General features: G+C 40.7%; 3 protein-coding genes and 2 long non-coding RNA genes across 5 annotated transcripts; all 5 read left to right on the forward strand.

Moving 5' to 3' along the window:
• Positions 1-10,407: 10,407 nt before the first annotated feature.
• On the forward strand, positions 10,408-11,434 carry LOC116223215. Its single transcript, XR_004164975.1, has 3 exons — positions 10,408-10,551; positions 10,839-10,963; positions 11,367-11,434. It is a non-coding gene; the product is annotated as an uncharacterized LOC116223215 (long non-coding RNA).
• A 120-nt stretch (positions 11,435-11,554) lies between these two features.
• LOC122133405 lies at positions 11,555-12,518 on the forward strand. Its single transcript, XR_006152738.1, has 3 exons — positions 11,555-11,646; positions 12,102-12,237; positions 12,358-12,518. It is a non-coding gene; the product is annotated as an uncharacterized LOC122133405 (long non-coding RNA).
• Positions 12,519-12,543: 25 nt separating this feature from the next.
• Positions 12,544-13,518, forward strand: LOC116223214 (cytosolic phospholipase A2 zeta-like). The gene is made up of 2 exons (XM_031579187.1): positions 12,544-12,571; positions 13,137-13,518. Exon 2 carries the CDS (start codon positions 13,141-13,143, stop codon positions 13,474-13,476), a length of 336 nt encoding a protein of 111 aa, XP_031435047.1. The 5' UTR covers positions 12,544-12,571; positions 13,137-13,140; the 3' UTR covers positions 13,477-13,518.
• A 147-nt stretch (positions 13,519-13,665) lies between these two features.
• On the forward strand, positions 13,666-14,908 carry LOC116223245 (cytosolic phospholipase A2 epsilon-like). Its single transcript, XM_031579288.2, has 4 exons — positions 13,666-13,774; positions 13,905-14,003; positions 14,327-14,506; positions 14,667-14,908. Exons 1-4 carry the CDS (start codon positions 13,768-13,770, stop codon positions 14,906-14,908), a joined length of 528 nt encoding a protein of 175 aa, XP_031435148.2. The 5' UTR covers positions 13,666-13,767.
• Positions 14,909-15,130: 222 nt separating this feature from the next.
• On the forward strand, positions 15,131-16,858 carry LOC122133410 (cytosolic phospholipase A2 epsilon-like). The gene is made up of 3 exons (XM_042709575.1): positions 15,131-15,172; positions 15,318-15,504; positions 15,645-16,858. Exons 1-3 carry the CDS (start codon positions 15,131-15,133, stop codon positions 15,875-15,877), a joined length of 462 nt encoding a protein of 153 aa, XP_042565509.1. The 3' UTR covers positions 15,878-16,858.
• The last annotated feature ends 2,657 nt before the right edge of the window (positions 16,859-19,515 follow it).

The following is a 19,515-nucleotide window of genomic DNA, read 5'->3' on the forward strand; positions in this document are numbered from 1 at the left end:
TTTGTGAATATCCCTGCCTTTATTTGCGGATTTTTGAGACTTTCCTGATGTGGCTTGATTCACAAATGTAATTTTTTTTCAATATATCACTGTATAGTTGGTATATCCTAAATCTCATGTTCTGTTTCATTAGATCAGCAGTAAATATCCTGATCAAAAAAGTAAGCGTTCATATCCAGTGACCTCCCAGTGCTGTTTATGGCATTATTTCAATTTGTTTACTTCTTGTAAATTGACCCAGCCCATGACCAGTCTTCCAGACACGTGGAAGACTGGTCATGGGCTGGTGCTTGTAGTTGGAGAAGGTCTGCCCTCTTGCGAGCAGGTTGGAAGGCCTCTCGATGAACACTTCAAAACAATCAATTATTACAGTCACCTTACTACCAAATGAGTACTCAAAACATGCTGGCATTGTCCGAATGATCTCCTCTCGTTCAAGCCATTTGAGAAGGGGTGAGAGTCGTGCATCCATCACTATCATCCATGACCAGAAAATCCTTGAGACAGTAGGCTGACTGACATCAAATCGATATGCCAGATCTTGCTGAGGCACATTGAGCCTCAGTTTCATGCGAACCATCACAAACTCTTGAAATGGTGTTAAGGTTTTGGTCTTCCTTGACACATGGGCCTCAACAAAATTGAAAACTGTATTCAATGTATCAAAACTTGGCAAGCCTGTGTAAAATCGTACCTTGTCATCACTGTCATGACAGTTTGAAAAATACTCCTCAGTAAAAGACTGCATCTTGCTTTCCTTGAACAGATAGTTAAATTCGGATGTCTGGGAAGATTTGTCAGAAGTGCTTGTACCTGTGAGTTCTGTACAACTGGATGGAGTCTGGTTTTCTGGATGATGTGAAGTTGTCCATGTTTCTTTGGTACCAGTAGTAGCGTTGTCTTGTTCCTCAGGAGCAGCAAGAACTTTTGAAGCTACCACACACACGTTCATTCTCCAACTTCTCCGCTGTCAGATTCGCTCTACTTATGGCAGAAATCCATTGTCTGCGCCGAGTAGATGTTAGTCCATCCACATGTTCCCCCTGGTTAGTTATCACACGCGGGACGCGAAATAACCTAACCTTTTCGCGGTGTGTGTGCGCTTTACCCGTCCTAGTCCCACATCCAACAATGAGGCACAGTACCATAATTACAAGGCACTGAAATTGTGTCTCCTTCAGAATATGATGGTCAGAGCGGAATAAAACACAGCAAAACAATGCCGTACATGGACCCCAAGATGGCCGCCAAAGCTTGTTGTTATGGATAGGGGTCACGTGGGTGAATACGCCCTATAAAAATGAAAATCAACATTAATTCTGGATTTAACTAAGTTCTTGAAAAACGCTATAACATCACCTCCCATGTTCTGCTGAACTTAATTTTTTTCAGCTCATATAAATAGCAAGTGTAGTGCCCCCAGCCCATATATGTGGTACTGTCAGTGATGCCCTGAATTCTTACTCTCTTATATGAATTCAATAAACGTAATGTGAATTATGCTGTGAATATTATACCTTTACTGACTGCAATTCACCTTCTTGTAACCTAGACTAACTTGACTGTAATAAACCACTTAGTACAAAATAATGCATAGAAACATGAATGTCCACCCTTAAGGTATAGTTTAGGTACTTGTATTGAAAATGAATTCAACAGGTATACAATCAAATAAAATAAGATACCGTGTGTATATAAAAATAAAAGTAGAATGCACTGTCATGAATTTAAATCAGATACCTTATCAAATGATAGCAGTTATCCTGCTTGTTTAACCAAACTGAACTGGTTACCTATAACCTCATACAAATCATACACAAGCACAGATTGCATCAAACATTTAACTTACGGGCCCATGAAGTGATACACTAAGCCGGCATATGTCTATTTGAAAAACCCCTAACATGAATTGTTCCTGTTTCAGACCTGATGTTGTTGCTTGTGGGCGTTGTGGCCGTTAAAACGTAAATTGACATTTTCACGCAATGCGCAGCAAAACAAAACCAGCTGGTAACTCACAAACGTGATGAGCTCCGGGCACAGAGGAATTCCGTGCCCCGCCGTCAGTAGCCGCCGCCAGATTCACGCACTGTCCGCATGTGTGGCTTCTCTCCTGCTTGGCGATCCCATGTCTCCTCGCACTGGCCGATAACAGTCCTCTCGTTCTGTCCACTCGCTGTACTATAATAGCCAGTTAGCACAAAACAGCAGGCTACAGCTAGCCAACTTCCCTATTGGTTTAAATATCATTTGACTGACAAAAGTCTATGAAAACTGCCCATAACTTCTCTTTGTAATTTATAATAGCCTACTTCCGTTTGTACACTATAAACTGGTTATCAGGCCGACAACCATACGCATAACATACTAAAGAGGCAGTGTTGTGCATGAACGCATTCAAAAGAACGCGTTCATTGAAAACGTTCATTTTTATGAGAACGATGAACTGAACGCAACTTCATGACAAATAATGAATTTGAACGGTGAACACGTTCATATTCTCTGAGGTCCAACTAAAACATTACCGAAGGATTTCCTTCTGCTGAGGAAAGACGCTGTCTAAATCGAATACTTGTACCATGTCGTTGCTCAGTACCTGTTAAAAAGGCCATAGTAATTATTTGTTAAATTGCCCAGACAGACCATGTTTCGGTAAATTACCATATTTGGTAATTGCGTTGGTCATGTGACTCCACTTCTCACAGTGCAATGTTCTGATATCGCTTCATGGCATATTTAGATGGAGTAGCAGTTAACTTCGGGCATATTTTCACATAATTGAACGTTGCACTTTGTTGAAGTTGTGTGCGTCCATGTATACGTGAGTTTGACTTTGTAGCCTACCTTGTCAGTATGTGTTTGTTATAGTTTAGCTTTCTCATCATTGTTACGAGCACTGTTAATTGATCCAGCATGATGGCACTGTTCGTGAACTCGCTTAGCATAAGCTGCTAATGTACAAATACGAGTGGTACCTCGTACCTCGGTACCTCGGTACCAGGGTTTACCTATGCTAACTTTTGAGCGGTCTTTCATTTAGTGTACATGCCCTTGTTGATCTGAGATTAAGCCAGTAGCATATCATTGCTGAAGAGCAAGTTATTGTTATTAGTTCCCTGTATAATTCATTATTTAAATGGTACTACATACTAATAAAAAAAAAAATGAAAATGAACTGAACTATGAACTAGTTCAGAATTTAAATGGTGAACTATGAACGTGAACGATTCATGTTTACTTGTATGAACTGAACTTTGAACTAGTTCATGAGAGGTGTGAACGTGCACAACACTGTAAAGAGGAATGGATATTGGTAGCAGTCTACTACGTGACCTTCTCTGTCGCTTGTCCGTAGCTCAAGAGAACGAGTATCTATCTTCCACCGGATTTTCCTACATCCGTGAACTCTCACCTTCGCCACTGATTGGCCAATATGTTATAACAGAAATGAAATATTTTACCCACTTCATTATATTTAAACATAAGAATAGTATAAATTACGATCATTTGTTAAATGAACATTTTACCTTATCAGAAAATAAAGCAAAAAACAAATACATTGTCTGTCTGTCGGTAAACAGAAAAACCCAAAGGAAACTTAACCATGTATTTTCTACAGGGTTACACAAGCTTGGCCTGACCAACAATACAATTAATAAGCTCGCATTTTGTTCTGTGTTTCTGATTGTAGAAGAAACCAACTATAAACCCTTGTTTGGTAAAAAAATTCCAAAAGAAAATAACAAAAGACAAACAAAACAAGGAACAAAGCCTATTACACTCCATAAAGCAATGATACATTGTCTCAACAAGTATGGACAAGTATCACATATTGTTGGGTTCATCACAGACACTATGGCATCCTCCATTGAAGATCACCAGTTCTCTTTGTCAATGGAGACTTGTAAAAAACTCTCCACACAGGCTTGGTTTTCTCATCGATACCTAACTTGTCTCTCCACACAGTATCCATTCTATCTTTCAGAGTAGCCCTATTGGCCACTTTCAGAAGATTCTTGTATACAACCTTCCCAGTGACTGAATCTAAATGCATCCGATCACAGTCCCCAAGCACTAGCAGAGGGCTAGTGTGACCACATTCTAACAGTGATGGTGAAAGTTTCATATTCGGAAAACGTTACTGACTTCACGCAGAATGCCAAGAGCCAGTGGTCTCCAGGCCGGAGTACTTGAAGCTGTGAGCAGTCGCTGGATGAACTGCAACCCGAAAAGTGTCCCTCCTGCAAGCAAGATTTATAAGTCCTTGTCCATCATCTTTTGATAGGAAAAGGATGGCTTGAGGGACCCAGTGTAGTTTATCCCAAAAGAAATTCACCACTTCCCTCTGAATACTCTCAATTAGTCCAACAGGGGGTTCCATACATGCAAACTTGTGCCATAAGGCTGATGCCACAAGGTTGTTGATTATAAGTGTGCGCCCCCTATATGATAGTTGAGGGAGCAGCCACTTCCATTTCCCCAAACGACAGTTAACCTTTTCCAAAACCCCTTCCCAGTTCTTTTGAACAAAAACATTGTCACCCAAACAAACACCAAAATATTTAAACTAGTGCTGTCAAACGATTAAAATATTTAATCACGATTAATCGCATTGATGTCATAGTTAACTCAAAATGAATCGCGATTAATCGCAAATTTTCATCTATTCTAAATGTCTCTTCATTTATTTATTTTTTTCCATCATTTTATTTTTATTTGAATTCCCTTATCAACATGGAAATGTGGATTGGCTTGCTTTATGCAAATGTTTTATTTTATTGAAAACCAACATTGCCAAACAGGGCGGTACAAAATAAAACGTCACCCATCCCCTTTCTTTGCTCTTGGTACACAACTTGCACTGTCCTCAGACTTTCTCTTGAACGGGACCTTGAAATCTCCGCTCATTTCAACGTCTTGGGCAGGCTCTGGAGAAAGCAAGCCCGAGACTTTGGCATTAACACTAGTGTTTTCTCTAGGTTTTTCCAATGCAGGTCTACCGTCTGTCTTACACTCACTCAAAGCAGTCAACTCTTTAGTGATCAAATCATTAACTGTGTTATCATTCGAACCAGCTGGAGTGGAGCCACCAGCTGCGGCTACAGGCCCCTCTGCAATTAGGTCAATCAGGTATTCCTCTGATCTGAGTTACACTGGACTCACACATACGTGTTGGATTGCGTTGATCCAACGGATGGCGGAGGAGGAGTCTGGCGCATGGGGTTGTGTTGATAAGAGACGTCACAGTGACATTGACAGGTCAACAAACCAATCACGCCACTAGCAAGCTGTTTACCTTGTGAGTAGTAGCATGCTAACATTTAGATAGGTGGCTCAGACACCTCGCAAATCCTATCAGACGTATTTTTCAGTTGCAATAAAGGGGTTTTTACATTGTACACTGTCTATTTCTCGGTAACTTAAAATTAATCTAAGCAAAAAAAAGCCAAACAAACAACTTTTAGGTATAAATACGACCATCTACGGAGTTTGGTCCGCCATCTTTTCTTTTTTTGAGCTTCCCGCTCTTTAGACGTGAGCATAAACGCTATCTGATTGGCTAGCGCCTGGGCTGTGAGTTATGCATGAAAGGCAATTTGATTGGCTGACGCATGCGTTGCCTCTCAAAGTTGAACATTTTTCAACTCTTGCCCAAGCAACGCATGAAACGCAACGGAACCCAACGGAGCCACAATTCATTTCGGCAAAGGATGACGTCACCCCATTCAAAGTGAATGGGGATCCGTCAACCTTTGCGGAATCAACGCATTCCAACGCTTAAGCCCGAATTATAGATCTGCGTCGGTGTCCGTCCGGACACATAGCCACGCCTTGGCAACACCCTTCCCCGTGGTGGAACGCCCATCCGAGCCCATCCGAGCCCTTCGGAGAGCTGGACGGACACCGACGTGCACCTCTCGATTTTTGTAACTTTTTCGGATACGAACGGATAGCGACGGATACCCCCTTGGCTGTGATTGGTCCGCTAACAAAATCATTTCCTAACGACATCATTTCCGGAATCTCACATTTCCTGTTTCATTCCCTATCTGTTCCTATTCTGTTATAGAGTGTGGATCAGCCGAATATTTCTGTCCGAGCCCGGCCTGCGTCCGACAGAGTAGTGCCCGAGCCAGACAGCCATTCAAATATATTGTCGGAATCCAACCAGACATAGTCAATGTCTCAACTGTTCATACTAATGACACATTTACGTATGTTTTTTATGAATAGCCTGTAGACCGTCTCACAAGCTTCTTCTAGTTGATTATGAACAAACATAACAGAAGAGGTCTGAAGATATTTCTGAAACACTTATAAGGACGCTCAAATGACCGCAAATTCATAGGAGAGAATACTATCCCATTCTCACAGGAGACATCACAGCAATCGGAGCATATTTGTCAAACGCGATAAAAGATAGCCCTGCTCTGAAATATTCCCATTCCATACTGAATATTCTGTTTAGATCAAAGGTTTGTTTTTCGACACCGTGATATTTCAGATGATGGAACAGTTGAAATGAATGCTCATATACAAAAGCTAACCTTAACGTGAAGTGGAGTTAACTTGCAGCCAACACCATTGCATTACAAACCCTAACACACACACATAATGAGAAAGTAGGCTTATTACACCTGGCGATTATCTCGCCTTTTATCTACCATCTTTGAATAATGTAACTTATAAACACGTCGTTTTAAAGCGCTGTGGCCGTCCTGAAAAGATGTGTCAATAAATGAATTTAATCCATAGAATCCACGTTGACTTCACTACTTATTAAGATATTGTAACAAATCACGGAAGTGTGGAATATTTGTTATGGCTTTTAATTAAACACTAAACACAATACAATGTCAAAATGGCACGGGCTTTATGCCCTGCTACAAGTTATCACGAACAGACTGTGCTACCGTCACACACCTGTATAAACTCCGTCCCAACACAGAACAACGACATGCAATTAGAACAGTAAGGAACATTGTTAAATAACATCGTTGGGCGCTGCATCATAGACATGTATATTTAAGCAATATAGTACGAGTGCGAGTGGGGTAGGTAAGGGATATTCCCACGGGTGGTGTTCGGCCGTAGCCACGAGGCCGGAGGCCGAGTGGCGCAGGCAACAACACCCGTGGGAATATCCCTTACCTACCCCACTCGCACGAGTACTATATTGCTTTTATAAAACAATTTTATAGTCAACCAATTAACATTTAAACACGAAGTTCTTGATTAAAAAATTTTTATTTCGCCATTGTTTCTCCGCAACAAAAAAATAGTTCCATTGTCAACGTCTTTTGAAATTATAGGAACTTTGAATTCACGGTTATCGCTTAATTGTATCAACGTGCTATAGAATGTTTCATCGCGGAGTGATTTATTATTAGCTGTGAAAAGTCCGAGTTGGGATGTCCTGGGACATTCCAACTCATGGAACGTCTATTGTCCAATCAGAAACAGCTAAATAATTCAATAGAACCCAATTGTTTTATAAATGTATATATGTCTATGCGCTGCATCACATCGAGAAAAGTATGTGCCCGCCGCACGGCATTATGGGGCGACTATGCCAAGTTAAATATGGAATGTTCAATGCCTTATCGCGCTGACTTGTCCCAGCCCTACCCCAGCCCGACAGCAAGTCAAATATTTAGTCCGAACCCCAATGAGTCAATGTCTCAACTGTTCATAGTACTGACACATTTACATACGTTTCTTAAGAATAGCCTGCCTTTATTAAACTCGAGCATCAACAGATGAATGATAAATGCACTGGCTCACACAAACAAGCCCCGTTAAACGCACAAGCGCGCACAAAAGGGATATAAGCATATTGAAATGAATTATTCACATTGCAAGAACGGAATGAAATGGCCTACACATTACACACGCTATGCATCTGATATGCCTAAATAAAACTCACGTTATATGCTACACCAGAAGAGGCGCGAATAAAACAAGTCTTACCATTGAAGATTATCTTTTGAAAAATGTAAGTACACGGACACATTCCTTATAAAAGTATCTACATAGTCCAACCATCGATGTTTAATCCATGTTGTGGAGAAAGAGGATGGCATCAATCATATTTCATTAAAGCTTCACACTTCTTACATTGGACATATCAAACAGCCTCATTAGAATCCGCATAGAATATGATGCCATCCGACAGAAATATCTCCACAGGCCTAGTAAATTTCCCCTCGAGTGTCGTTTTAAACTCTCCAGATGACAGTTTCTTTTTTAAAAAACTTTAAGTGCACAAAGTTCGTTATAAAACGATCTACATAGTCCAACAATCGAGGTTTAATCCATTTACATTTAGTCATTTAGCCGACGCTTTTGTACAGGGGAGAAGCATGTGAAGCAAACACGTTTACTTGACTACTTATTAAGATATTTAAATATGGAATGTTCAATGCCTTGACTACTAAGCAGGAATATCTCCATACAGTAGATTCCCCCTCGTTTTGTATTGTTTTAAACTCTCCAGATGACAGTTTATTTTTTAACTTATTCCCTGATACCAGTTTGCCTCCTGTAATCGCGTTGTCACAGCTAGGACATAAAAAAATCCCCGCACACAAGAAGGCTATTATCCTAAATGTGATTTATTTTAGTCTCAAAAACGAACTTCTCCATCACGTGAGGCAGACACGTTGACTTGACTACTTATTAAGATATTTAAATATGGAATGTTCAATGCCTTATCACGCTTATGTTTGAAAGCCATTGTTTTCAGCTTGCAGGTGCTTTTGCCTCTGGCCCAGTTTGTCGGTTTTGACGTTCATCTCTCTCCCCCAACCATCCAGGTTTAATAAATCCGCGTTGACTACTAAGCAGAAATATCTCCATACAGTAGATTCCCCCTCGTTTTGTATTCTTTTAAACTCTCCAGATGACAGTTTATTTTTTACTTCTTCCCTGATACCAGTTTGCTTCCTGTAATCACGTTGTCACAGATATTTATTTGCCCAGTCAGCTTGTTGGTCTTGACGTTCAGATGTTGCGCCTAAACTATCATATCGTCTTGTCACATGATCAAATAGAGACTTGACATTGGACAACAGCATACATATTACCCAGCAATCATTATTACAAATCTGAATATGACAAAAAATACCAAAGAAAATGAGATAGTATTCATTTCATTGAATCGTTTTTAATAGTTTCTATAGTGTATGTAAGATAAGCATATCATTTTGTTATAGATTGCTACTATTTTTCACACAAATAATACCTACCATGATGGAGATAAGTTTGCCTTTTCAAGTGAATATATAACGTTAGACAGACTATTCAATGTAATGTAGTGTGTCTCAAAGACCCATGTGACTACACCTGTTGGTCTTGATGACGTGACGGCTGGGAGGAGGGAGATAAACAATCGACGAATTCTATCACTCAAAGAGGTCGCGTAGTAGCTCGTCTGTGACCAAAAAACCGCTGCTCCACCCACTGTTCTGGCGGTGAATTGTTTTCAACACCCACAGCCGTCGAAGAAGTATAAATCAAAAACAATCCGTCCGAATCTGTTTCCCCGCCCATCCGTAAAACGGACGGACACCGACGCAGATCTATAATTCGGGCTTTACGTGTGAGTCCAAGGTTAATGTCGGATGTGCTTTCCCTAGCTTCATGCGCAAATGCGCTGCCTTCGGCGGGCGAGGGGGCAGTCGCGGGGGCACCTTCTAAGCTCGGTTCAGCCACTTTTGGTGCCCGATCCGCACTGTTACTCTTTTTCCGTGGGCAGTCAAATCTTCCTCATGGATAAAACCAGCCGACCATAAACCGATAGCTTATCCTCAATCAAGTTATCATCAATAAAAGGTGGAACGTTAGTTATGATGATTTTTATTTTCTTAGAAGGGGAACTAAGTGGAAGTACGGTTGTGTGTGTGCGTCATTTAGAACAATAGCTGTTGCAATTACCTCTAGCTTTCTCAATTTCACCAATAAACATTTTCATGGCCAACCACATCACCAATTGCAAGACTACACTCCTCAACACTTGCGGAGCACTGAATTTTAACACCATGTTGTCTTGTAAGACGCTGAAAATCCATTATTCCCGCAGCAGTCACGCTGCCAGCCAAAGCTGGTGGCTAACTCCGCGGGAGGGCAAACACAAAAATAAAGCAAACTAAAAACAATCCACAGCGTCTGTAGAGTTTGATAACAAAGAAACAGTTTGCCGATAAACACGTATAAAAAAAAACGTACGTAAAAAAGAAGTTAGAATTCACACAGACAGAGAGAGAGAGAGACATGTTGCATTGCTATCAGTAACGGGTTTCTGTGCATACCAACAACATTGTTAAGAACTGGGTAACACTGGTATCTATGACAGATACTTCAGGTATCTTCTGCAGTGATACAGTACTACTGTAATGGTGCTAACTAAGCATGTAATGTGACAGAAGTTTTGGTAGAGAAAGTAATGAATGACTCATTTCAACTGTGGTACTTGACATTCCTCCTCATTCTTCTGCTTCTAGGCGGCACCATTCTCCACTATAGACATCACCGCAAATCTTCTAGGAACTGGTGAGCAGCAGAGCATGTTCAAGGATGAATTTTAGTACATGTGTCAACTTGTAAGAGCAGCACTCTGTGGGACACTCTCTATCAGTTCACCTCGTCAGACGTCTTAGCTGTAATACTCTTGATGATTGGCTGGCAGTAAAATAAAAACTTCACCCTGACGAATAAAGTAAAAAAACAAGCACCAGGTGCAAGGCATGTAGAGAGGGAGAGAGAGAGAGAGCATTTTTAAAGTCTCTCCCTTTGTGTGTGTGTGTGTGTGTGCACAACATTTCTGTGTCCTGTTGCAGCACTCCAGAGTCTAATACTGAAGTTTAAAGGAGCTTATAAAGAGGAACATGTTCTCACCTCTGGCCTGGTGGACTCTTTACGCTACTACATTAACAGAGACCTGGAAACCGAGCTCTCTGTCCAGGTACACACACACACACACACAGTCCTCTCTGTCCAGGTACACACACACACACACACACACACACACACAGAGCTCTCTGCCCAGGTAACAAAGACTGGACTCCGAACTCTATCAAATAAAGACAATCATCCCACTTCAAAATATCAAAAGTTAGGAATTGTCATTGATTAGCTAACATATGATTAATCTATCTATTGTAAATTCTACACTGCCATATTAACTAAATATAACATATGACTAATAAATCTATGGTAAATTATACACTGTGCCATATTAGCGAAATATAACATGATTGTATATTATAATTGTAAATTATATATGCTATAAAAGGTCTTGAAATTGCCAACAAAAAAACTAAGTGGGAAAATGTCCATTATTTTCTTAATTCATCTTCTGTTGTTAGGGTGAAGATACAGTTCAGCCAATCAAACTTTCACCAGCTTCTCTGTGGCCAATAAGTACCAAACAGGAAGTGAAAATGTCTGTCGGAATGGTAGTGCACTTATTAATAATTTATGAACACTTATCTAATCTGAACATTTATCTGTTTCATATTTTGTTAGTCTGAGACACATGTGAGACAGATGCAGTGGAACGAAAATATCTTGGCAAGAAAACCAGTCAAAGTAACACCAAGTGTTGTTACAGGATGTTGTTGACCTGGAACTGAAGAGTGAGGGACGGTAAAATCTTCCCTTTCTATCTAAAACCTACAATATTCTTTAGTCTCTGCACAGATAGAGGTAGACAGACCTTCCCTTTGGGGTTGTCAGTATGTTTAATTGCATAGAGAGAAGAGAACATAAATCACTTATACAGCATATTGAATTACCACCTTATTAAATTACAACTGGAAAAGCAACTGTCACAGTAGAGATTCCAGGTTTTGATCACCTGTACACACACACACACACACCACCACCACCACCATGACCTTTGACCTAAATCCAAAAGTCTATCTGTTATGATTTTCAATTAGCCATATGTTCACTGTGTGTGAGACTGTTTGTGTTTTATTATTTTATTAATGGCCACCATTTCAATTACCAATAACAATATCATGTAAATAAAGTGAAACTTAATTAAATAGGCATACTATTTTTGTCCTGACTTCTGTTTTGTGACGGTGATCCTGTAGGCCAGAGCAGGAGCTGGCAGTGCGTCTGGACTTTATCCCGTCAGCAGAGAAGGACTTCCTGGAGAAAAGGAAAGTGGTGGTGGGGCGGGCTTTGCACAAGCTGCTGGAGCTCAGTTCCCCTCTACAGACAGATATGGTACGGTGTGTTTGCTAGTTCAGATACTCAGATTACTGAAGCCTGATTGCAAACATTGACTTTTCTTAAAAGAACAACAACATGAAAAAGAAACACTACAAAAGTCAGACTGTATTGTAGGTCCCCCTGGTGGGTGTGGTTTGCTCGGGGGGCGGGACCAGGGCGATGACTGGCGCTTTTGGGAGTCTGAAGGGTCTCCAGACTCTGGGAATCCTGGATGCCATCAGCTACATCACTGGGGTCTCAGGGGCCACATGGTGAGTCCGCTCTCATGAGTAAAGGATAATGTATAGTGCACCATCAGCTACATCACTGGGGTCTCAGGAGCCACATGGTGAGTCCCCTGTATTGGAAAATTAATCCAGACAGGATGAACCTTTTGTCCTGAAGGGATTTATTTTCTGATACTGACCGGCGGACATTATCCTGCTTATTATACAGTTACTTGCCAATATGATGAAAGAAATTCCTCAAAAAAATCCTTTTTAAGTGATTTTGTTGCCGTTTTGTGGATTCCACTGAGGGGGAAATTGTTCTTCACACAAATAGAACTTTAAAGTTTCAGGTGTTGTGTAGTGTAGCAACGTATTACTTGATGACTTTAAGTTACAATGAATGTCAGTTACGAAAAGTGAACGAACTACTTGCGGAATGATTTGAAAGATGTGAATTAGAAGCACCAAACCCATTGCCAATGGCAGTGGTCATTCATTTCATTTAATTTCAATCATAAAGAATATCAGACCTCCAGATTTTGGGATGGCCTATTCAATTCAATGGAACTTTTTGCAACATTCTGAGGAGCCGTATAATAAAAGATTTGAGCATATAACATCACCTGCTTTCACCAGCATGATTTTCCTATAATTGTAGATGACATATGACCTGACATCTTATAGGGCCATGTCAACCCTGTACGAGAATGCTGATTGGTCTCTGGGGGACCTGGGTATGGTTACTGAGCCAATGAAGGTTGAGATGATTAAGAGGTACCAGAACATCCTGTCCGAGGAGCAGCTCAGTTACTACTGGGAGGAGATGGGACAGAAGGGGAGGGACGGACTTCCCGTGTCCCCCATTGACATGTGGGGTCTGGCCATCGAGCACCTCATCTATGGGAAGGTACTGCAGGATACATACGGGACAAACACATGCACACTAACACACAAAAAATCCTCTGCCCATCTACACAGCTGTGAACACGAAGACGAGCCTGACGGGCATCAAAGAGGCTGGTAGGCATTACTGGAACAGCCAGCCAAATGTGCTCGGAGATTATACAGACAATGTATTTCTTCATTTATTAATGCATTCTCTGGAACCTGTGCCAATCTATCTTACTTCTAATCCCTCTTTGGATTCAGTACCTGTGTGTGTGTGTGTGTGTGTGTGTGTGTGTGTTGCAGAGTGGTGTGAATTTACCCTGTATGAGGTTGGTCTTCCGAAGTACGGTGCATTTGTACCCACTGAGGACTTTGGCAGTTCCTGGGTCACCAGGTCAAAAAACTTCCACAGACTCGTCTGCCTTTCATGATAGGTGAGATATGGAATGAAGCCAGGAGGGAGGAAGGGTGTGTGTGTTTGTGTGTGTGTGAGAGAGAGAGTGTGTGAAAGAGAGAGAAAGAGATACACATTTATATGTGTGTGTGTGTGTGTGTGTTCTGTAGGAATCTGGAGCAGCTTTTTGTCCGTCAACCTTACAGATCTGTGGCACCTTGTCACAGGCTTTGCTCCATCCTGGATAGGTAGTGATGTCGTCAACACAGGTACTGGTTTCTACAATGTACTAATTTTAATACAACCAGTCATAATTCACAAATACTTTTTCAGGTTATAACATAGGCACATAAAAACACTATCTAAAAACCATCTGAATAATTTAAAGCAAGCCATAGGCCTCTATAGGATAGTGCTGGAAGGAGGATTGAAAGCCTAAAGGGGAAATGTGGACGTTAGGCATATTCTTGTCGATTTTGACACACTTTCAGTCCAACAGTTTAAACTAGCCGTCTCCAGACTGGACACTCTTGTCATTTAGTGCTGGAGTCATGTCTGGCCCAGTGAGATTTCTGAGGTTTGTCCTCCACAGAGACGGACAACAACCCGTCCACGCTGGACACCTTCTTGATCAAACCAGCCACCAACATGGTGCAGATGATCACCAAGTTCTTCACATACCGACCATTCGTCAGCCAGATTTACAACTTTATGCGAGGCCTCTATCTCCACTGGGACTACAACAGCACGAATGGTTTCACCGTAGGACAAGGTCATTTCTGTGTACATTTATATGCAATGTGTATATTTAGGTATATAAATATATACTTAGATAAGTATATAATATACGCTAAAGTGTATGTGTATGTAATATGTCATTAGCTGGACAATCTACCAGCCACATGACTTAAACCTTTGTGGTTCATGTCCAGACACACATCCTGATGCCTTTCCGAACCAGTTGACACCAGCGGACCCAACCCTGAATCTGGTGGACTCGGGGTTGTCCTGCAACACGGGGTTCCCCCCTGTGCTGCGACCCCACAGACGTATGGACCTCATCCTGTCCCTTAACTACTCCTGGGATTCAGACCAGTTTATGGTATATACATTAGACAGCCAAGACTACCACACGTGCAACACAGGACCAATCAAGCATATACCTTCAGACTAAAGTATGCTGGCCTGCTAATCATAACCACGATAATAAGGACAGGATACACTCTGTGAAGTTCTAGACTTAAGGTTATCCAGATTTTGGATTCTGTTTATTTCCAGATATCATTTTGAAACATTAAATTGCACATTTACACTTATACCCACTGTCCTGACACTGTTAACACCAATATTCTAGAGTGTGGAGCTCTAGAATCTTTGATCACAAGTGTCTGAATGCATGGAAGATAATCACCTTCACCAACTCAGATTAAACAACAGAGTAAGGGAAAACAGATTAGGAGGAAACAGATTAAGGGGAAATCTCAGTTGTTCAGCTGTCTGTATGTCAGGTGTTTAATAAAGACTGATGATCTTGTTTTCTCACAGAGACCAGCCCTGTTTAACTGTGTTGAACTGTTTCTCAGGTGTTGAAGCAAACCCAGCAGCACTGCACTGATCACAGGATCCCGTTCCCTCACATCGATTTCAGCCGTGTGGAGAAAGAGGCCATGAAGGAGGTGTATGTTTTTGAGGACGAGAAGAACCCCAAAGCTCCCATTGTGGTTCACTTCCCTCTGGCCAACCTCACCTTCAGAGAGTTTAAAGCCCCAGGTTAGTGGACACGAGCCCTGCGTGGTAGCCTCTGCCGTCGGGGTATGAATGCGTAGATGTTTGAGGCTTCAACATGTAAAGCGCTTTGACTGCTCTATGAGTAGAAAAGCACTATATAACTGCAGTCCATTTCTTTGAAGGTGTCAGGAGAGAAGGGAAGGATGAACTGAGGATGGGAGAGCTGGACGTGAGCAGCAGCGCCTCACCATACATCACCAGGAACCTGGCCTACCAGCCCGAGGACTTCCAGAAGCTGATGGACCTCACTTGCTACAACGTCCTGAACAACCGCGACACCTTGCTGTCAGCTCTGCGCAGGGCGCTACAGAGAGAGAGAGTCCATGAAGATGAGCACAAACCCTCCTGTCCCTGAAATTTTGGCATTCAGATATTAATGATTTAAGGTTACAAAGGAACATACATCATTCTTATAAGCAGCAGATGTTAAATCAACATTACTTTTTGAGATATGCTTTTATAGGTGACTGATTTTGGTATAATCTTCAACTAATTTTGATTGTTAATGTTCATGTTAAAGAAGAAAAGCCAACTATAAAGACACAAATGCTAGATGCTTGGAAGGTTTTCCCAATGCCAGCAGTGCTATAACTTCCTAGTTTTAACTCCTTAGTGCTACTTTAAATGTTATGTCAAAGCTTCACTGAATACTTGAATACTGCATGCCTATGACATAGTTTGTTTACTGCTACATTGTATCAGTTTGCTCGTGTTTATTTGTCACCTTTTCAGATGATTATAATGGAAATATATCAGGGCAACTGAAATTGATAAACACCACAGAAGTTTTCTTTTGGATCTTCAGATTTTGTATTTTTAGAGTCAGGATTCAGGAATGTGTTCATCCTCAATTTGACTAAATAAAGAATCACAGTCAAGCCTACTTACACAGTGAATTTAGAATTTAGTCAACACAGTCAGGCTTGAAGTCTGTACACAGTGTCTCTCAGGCCCTAGGGAAGAGACAATTATTTCTGCTGTCCTTACACATACCATCTTATATCAGAGAGATTGTGTGAGTATTATATCAGATGACAGAAAGAAAGAACGAAAATAATTCTTTAATTAACAAATTAAGAACAAACAAGCTAATTAACGGATGAATTGATGAAAACATATGGGAACAAATAATGAAAAAACAAATAAAAGTCAGTAGATAGAAGTATGTTAACACCTAGAACACCAGGCAGTTAGTTGTTTTCATTCACTGGTTTGATGCCAGCATGTTGGAGAGGCTTTTTAATGACACTCTGAATTTGTACGTGATGAAGGTAGTGGAGGAGAAAAATGCATGAGAGCTGCTGGAACACATGGAGCCGTCTTTTAGATAATTTAGCAGGCCAGCCATGTCATGCTCCAGAGGGATAGGGCAGGGTATGCAACACCTAGTTACATCATTACCTTTGTGACACACGCACACACAGAGGATTTTAAATATATACAGGTACAGTGTCCTCCACAATTATTGGCACTGTCATGGCAAAAAGTGACCGGGTGCCAAAAAGAGCCCGGGTGATGTAATATTGGCTTTCGAACGACTCTTGAGTGACAGTTGCTATACCAACGCTTGCATTACGTAACCCGGACACTACGTAACCCGGGCACTTTTTGGTCAGTCTCAAGAGTCGTTCGAAAGCCATCAGCTACTTGTTAGTCACTTAATATTGTGCCTAAAACTATTAAGTATTCCGTTTTAGCTACACCTGCCGGTATCCTGTACATCAACATTTGCAGTCAATACTACTTTTTTAATCGCTATATATTGTGGCTAAACAAATTTTTACCCGGTAAATAAAGTGTTCCATTTTAGCCGTTTACATCATCATTTGCATTTTAATTGAAATTGTTTAGAGTAGAAATTCGTTTTTATAACAAGGAGAAAATATACTGATATACGGTGCTTGTTTACTTGGCTTGCTACCGTTTTAGCAAGCCAGCCAGTTAATTTGCTAACATCTTAAATAATATACGGTGCTTGTTCATCTACCTTTTTAGCAGGCCAGCCAGTTAATTTGCTCACATCTTAAATAATATACGGTACGGTGCTTGTTCATATACCTTTTAAGCAAGCTAGCCAGTTAATTTAATAACATCTTAAATAATATATGGTGCTTGTTCATCTACCTTTTAAGCAAGCCAGCAAGTTAATTTGCTAACGTCTTAAATACTATACGGTGCTTGTTCATCTACCTTTTTAGCAAGCCAGCCAGTTCATTTGCTAACATCTTAAATAATATACGGTGCTTGTTCATCTACCTTTTTAGCAAGCCAGCCAGTTCATTTGCTAACATCTTAAATAATTTAAGATCTACCATTATTTGTTGATATAGGCCTATTTAGAAAGACTTGGGAGAGTTCATACTAGCTTGCTAGCTAAACACTAAGCAAAATAATGTGCCCCAGCTAACGGAGGAATTGCTAATCGCTAACGAGATGCTAGCGGCGAAACCAGTTGAAATGTACTTACTTTGACACTATAACAAAGTTGTGAGTCAACAACTTTCCTAACACAGTCAAACATCAAGCACATGGTTGTTTTGCTTGGTTTATTGCAGGTAAAATACAGGCAAGCTGGTCTCAGGTAGCGAAGTATAATGCGAGATGCTCTGGGGTAAATTGCGTTATTGAGGTTGTCTGACTTCCAAAAAGAGCCCGGGTGACGTAATGCTAACGTTGGTATAGCAACTGTCACTCAAGAGTCGTTCGAAAGCCAATATTACATCACCCGGGCTCTTTTTGGCACCCGGTCACTTTTTGCCATGACAGCACCCCTAGTGAATATGAGCAAAACAGGCTATAAAAAAATATGTCTTTGCTGTTTATCCTCTTGGTCTTTCACTCAAAATATTCACAAAAATCTTACCTTTTCATTGAAGTAAAACTATTGAAAGAAAAAAAAAACTGTAGACATTAAATACATATTTTCCCCCAAAACATGTGTGCCACAATTATTGGCACCCCTAGACAAATCTTATAATTAAAATCTAACTGAAGTATATTTCCAGTCATGTTTTACATTTTTAAGTTCACCTGTTTGATAAGGAACTCTTAAGAGGTCAACCATGACTTCCTGTTCCACTGGCGTACAAATATGAGGTGACACAGGCCAAATTCCATTAGTCATTCATCACTATGGGAAAGACCAAAGAACACAGTGACGATGTGCGCTTTAAACTTCTTAAATAATTAACATTATGGTATCATGGACTCCATCAAATACCAGCAGATATTAAATGAAAACCTAACAGCCCCCTCCAGTAAGCTTAAAATGGGCTGTGGTTGGACTTTCCAGCAGGTCAATGATCCGAAGCACACCTCAAAATCAACACAAAAATGGTTCACCGACCGCAGAATAAAGGTTTTGCCATGGCCATCACAGTCCCCCGACCTAAACCCCATAGAAAATCTGTGGGATGAGCTGAAGCCGAGTCTACAAACGTTGACCTCAGAATCTGAAGGATCTGGAGAGATACTGCATGTAGGAATGGTCTCAGATCCAACCTCATCACGCATTGTAGGAGAAGACTCAGAGTTGTTATCTTGGCAGAGGGAGGCTGCACAAAACATTAAATTAGGGGGTGCCAATAATTGTGGCACACATTGTGGCACACAGTTTTTTTTTCTTTCAATAGTTTTACTTCAATGAAAAGGTAAGATTTTTGTGAATATTTTGAGTGAAAGACCAAGAGGATAAACAGCAAAGACATATTTTTTTATAGCCTGTTTTGCTCATATTCACTAGGGGTGCCAATAATTGTGGAGGGCACTGTATATATATATATTTTAATGCCAAAGTAACAGCACAAATAGGCACTATTTTAATTTTACAATAAAATTTTAAATAAAGATACACAGCAGAAAATGAGACATTCACAGTCCCCTCCACCCCTGGTAAAGATGAGTAAAAAGGGTTTACCGTTTGATTACTTATGTATTCTATTCTGTGGCACCCCTGCATTTAATACTCTGTACACCCTTCCTTTCAAATGAAAC

The sequence above is a fragment of the Clupea harengus genome, chromosome 13, assembly GCF_900700415.2.
Source record: "Clupea harengus chromosome 13, Ch_v2.0.2, whole genome shotgun sequence".
Lineage (NCBI taxonomy): Eukaryota > Metazoa > Chordata > Actinopteri > Clupeiformes > Clupeidae > Clupea > Clupea harengus.

Coding starts and splice junctions, on each gene's coding strand:
- LOC116223245 (XM_031579288.2), top strand. Junction 14,004..14,326: donor TAGTGATGTCGTCAACACAG/GTACTGGTTTCT, acceptor TGTCCTCCACAG/AGACGGACAACAACCCGTCC. Junction 14,507..14,666: donor TGGTTTCACCGTAGGACAAG/GTCATTTCTGTG, acceptor GTTCATGTCCAG/ACACACATCCTGATGCCTTT.
- LOC116223214 (XM_031579187.1), top strand. CDS start 13,141: ATGTCAACCCTGTACGAGAATGCTGATTGGTCTCTGGGGGACCTGGGT.
- LOC122133410 (XM_042709575.1), top strand. CDS start 15,131: ATGGAAGATAATCACCTTCACCAACTCAGATTAAACAACAGA. Junction 15,173..15,317: donor AACTCAGATTAAACAACAGA/GTAAGGGAAAAC, acceptor ACTGTTTCTCAG/GTGTTGAAGCAAACCCAGCA. Junction 15,505..15,644: donor CAGAGAGTTTAAAGCCCCAG/GTTAGTGGACAC, acceptor ATTTCTTTGAAG/GTGTCAGGAGAGAAGGGAAG.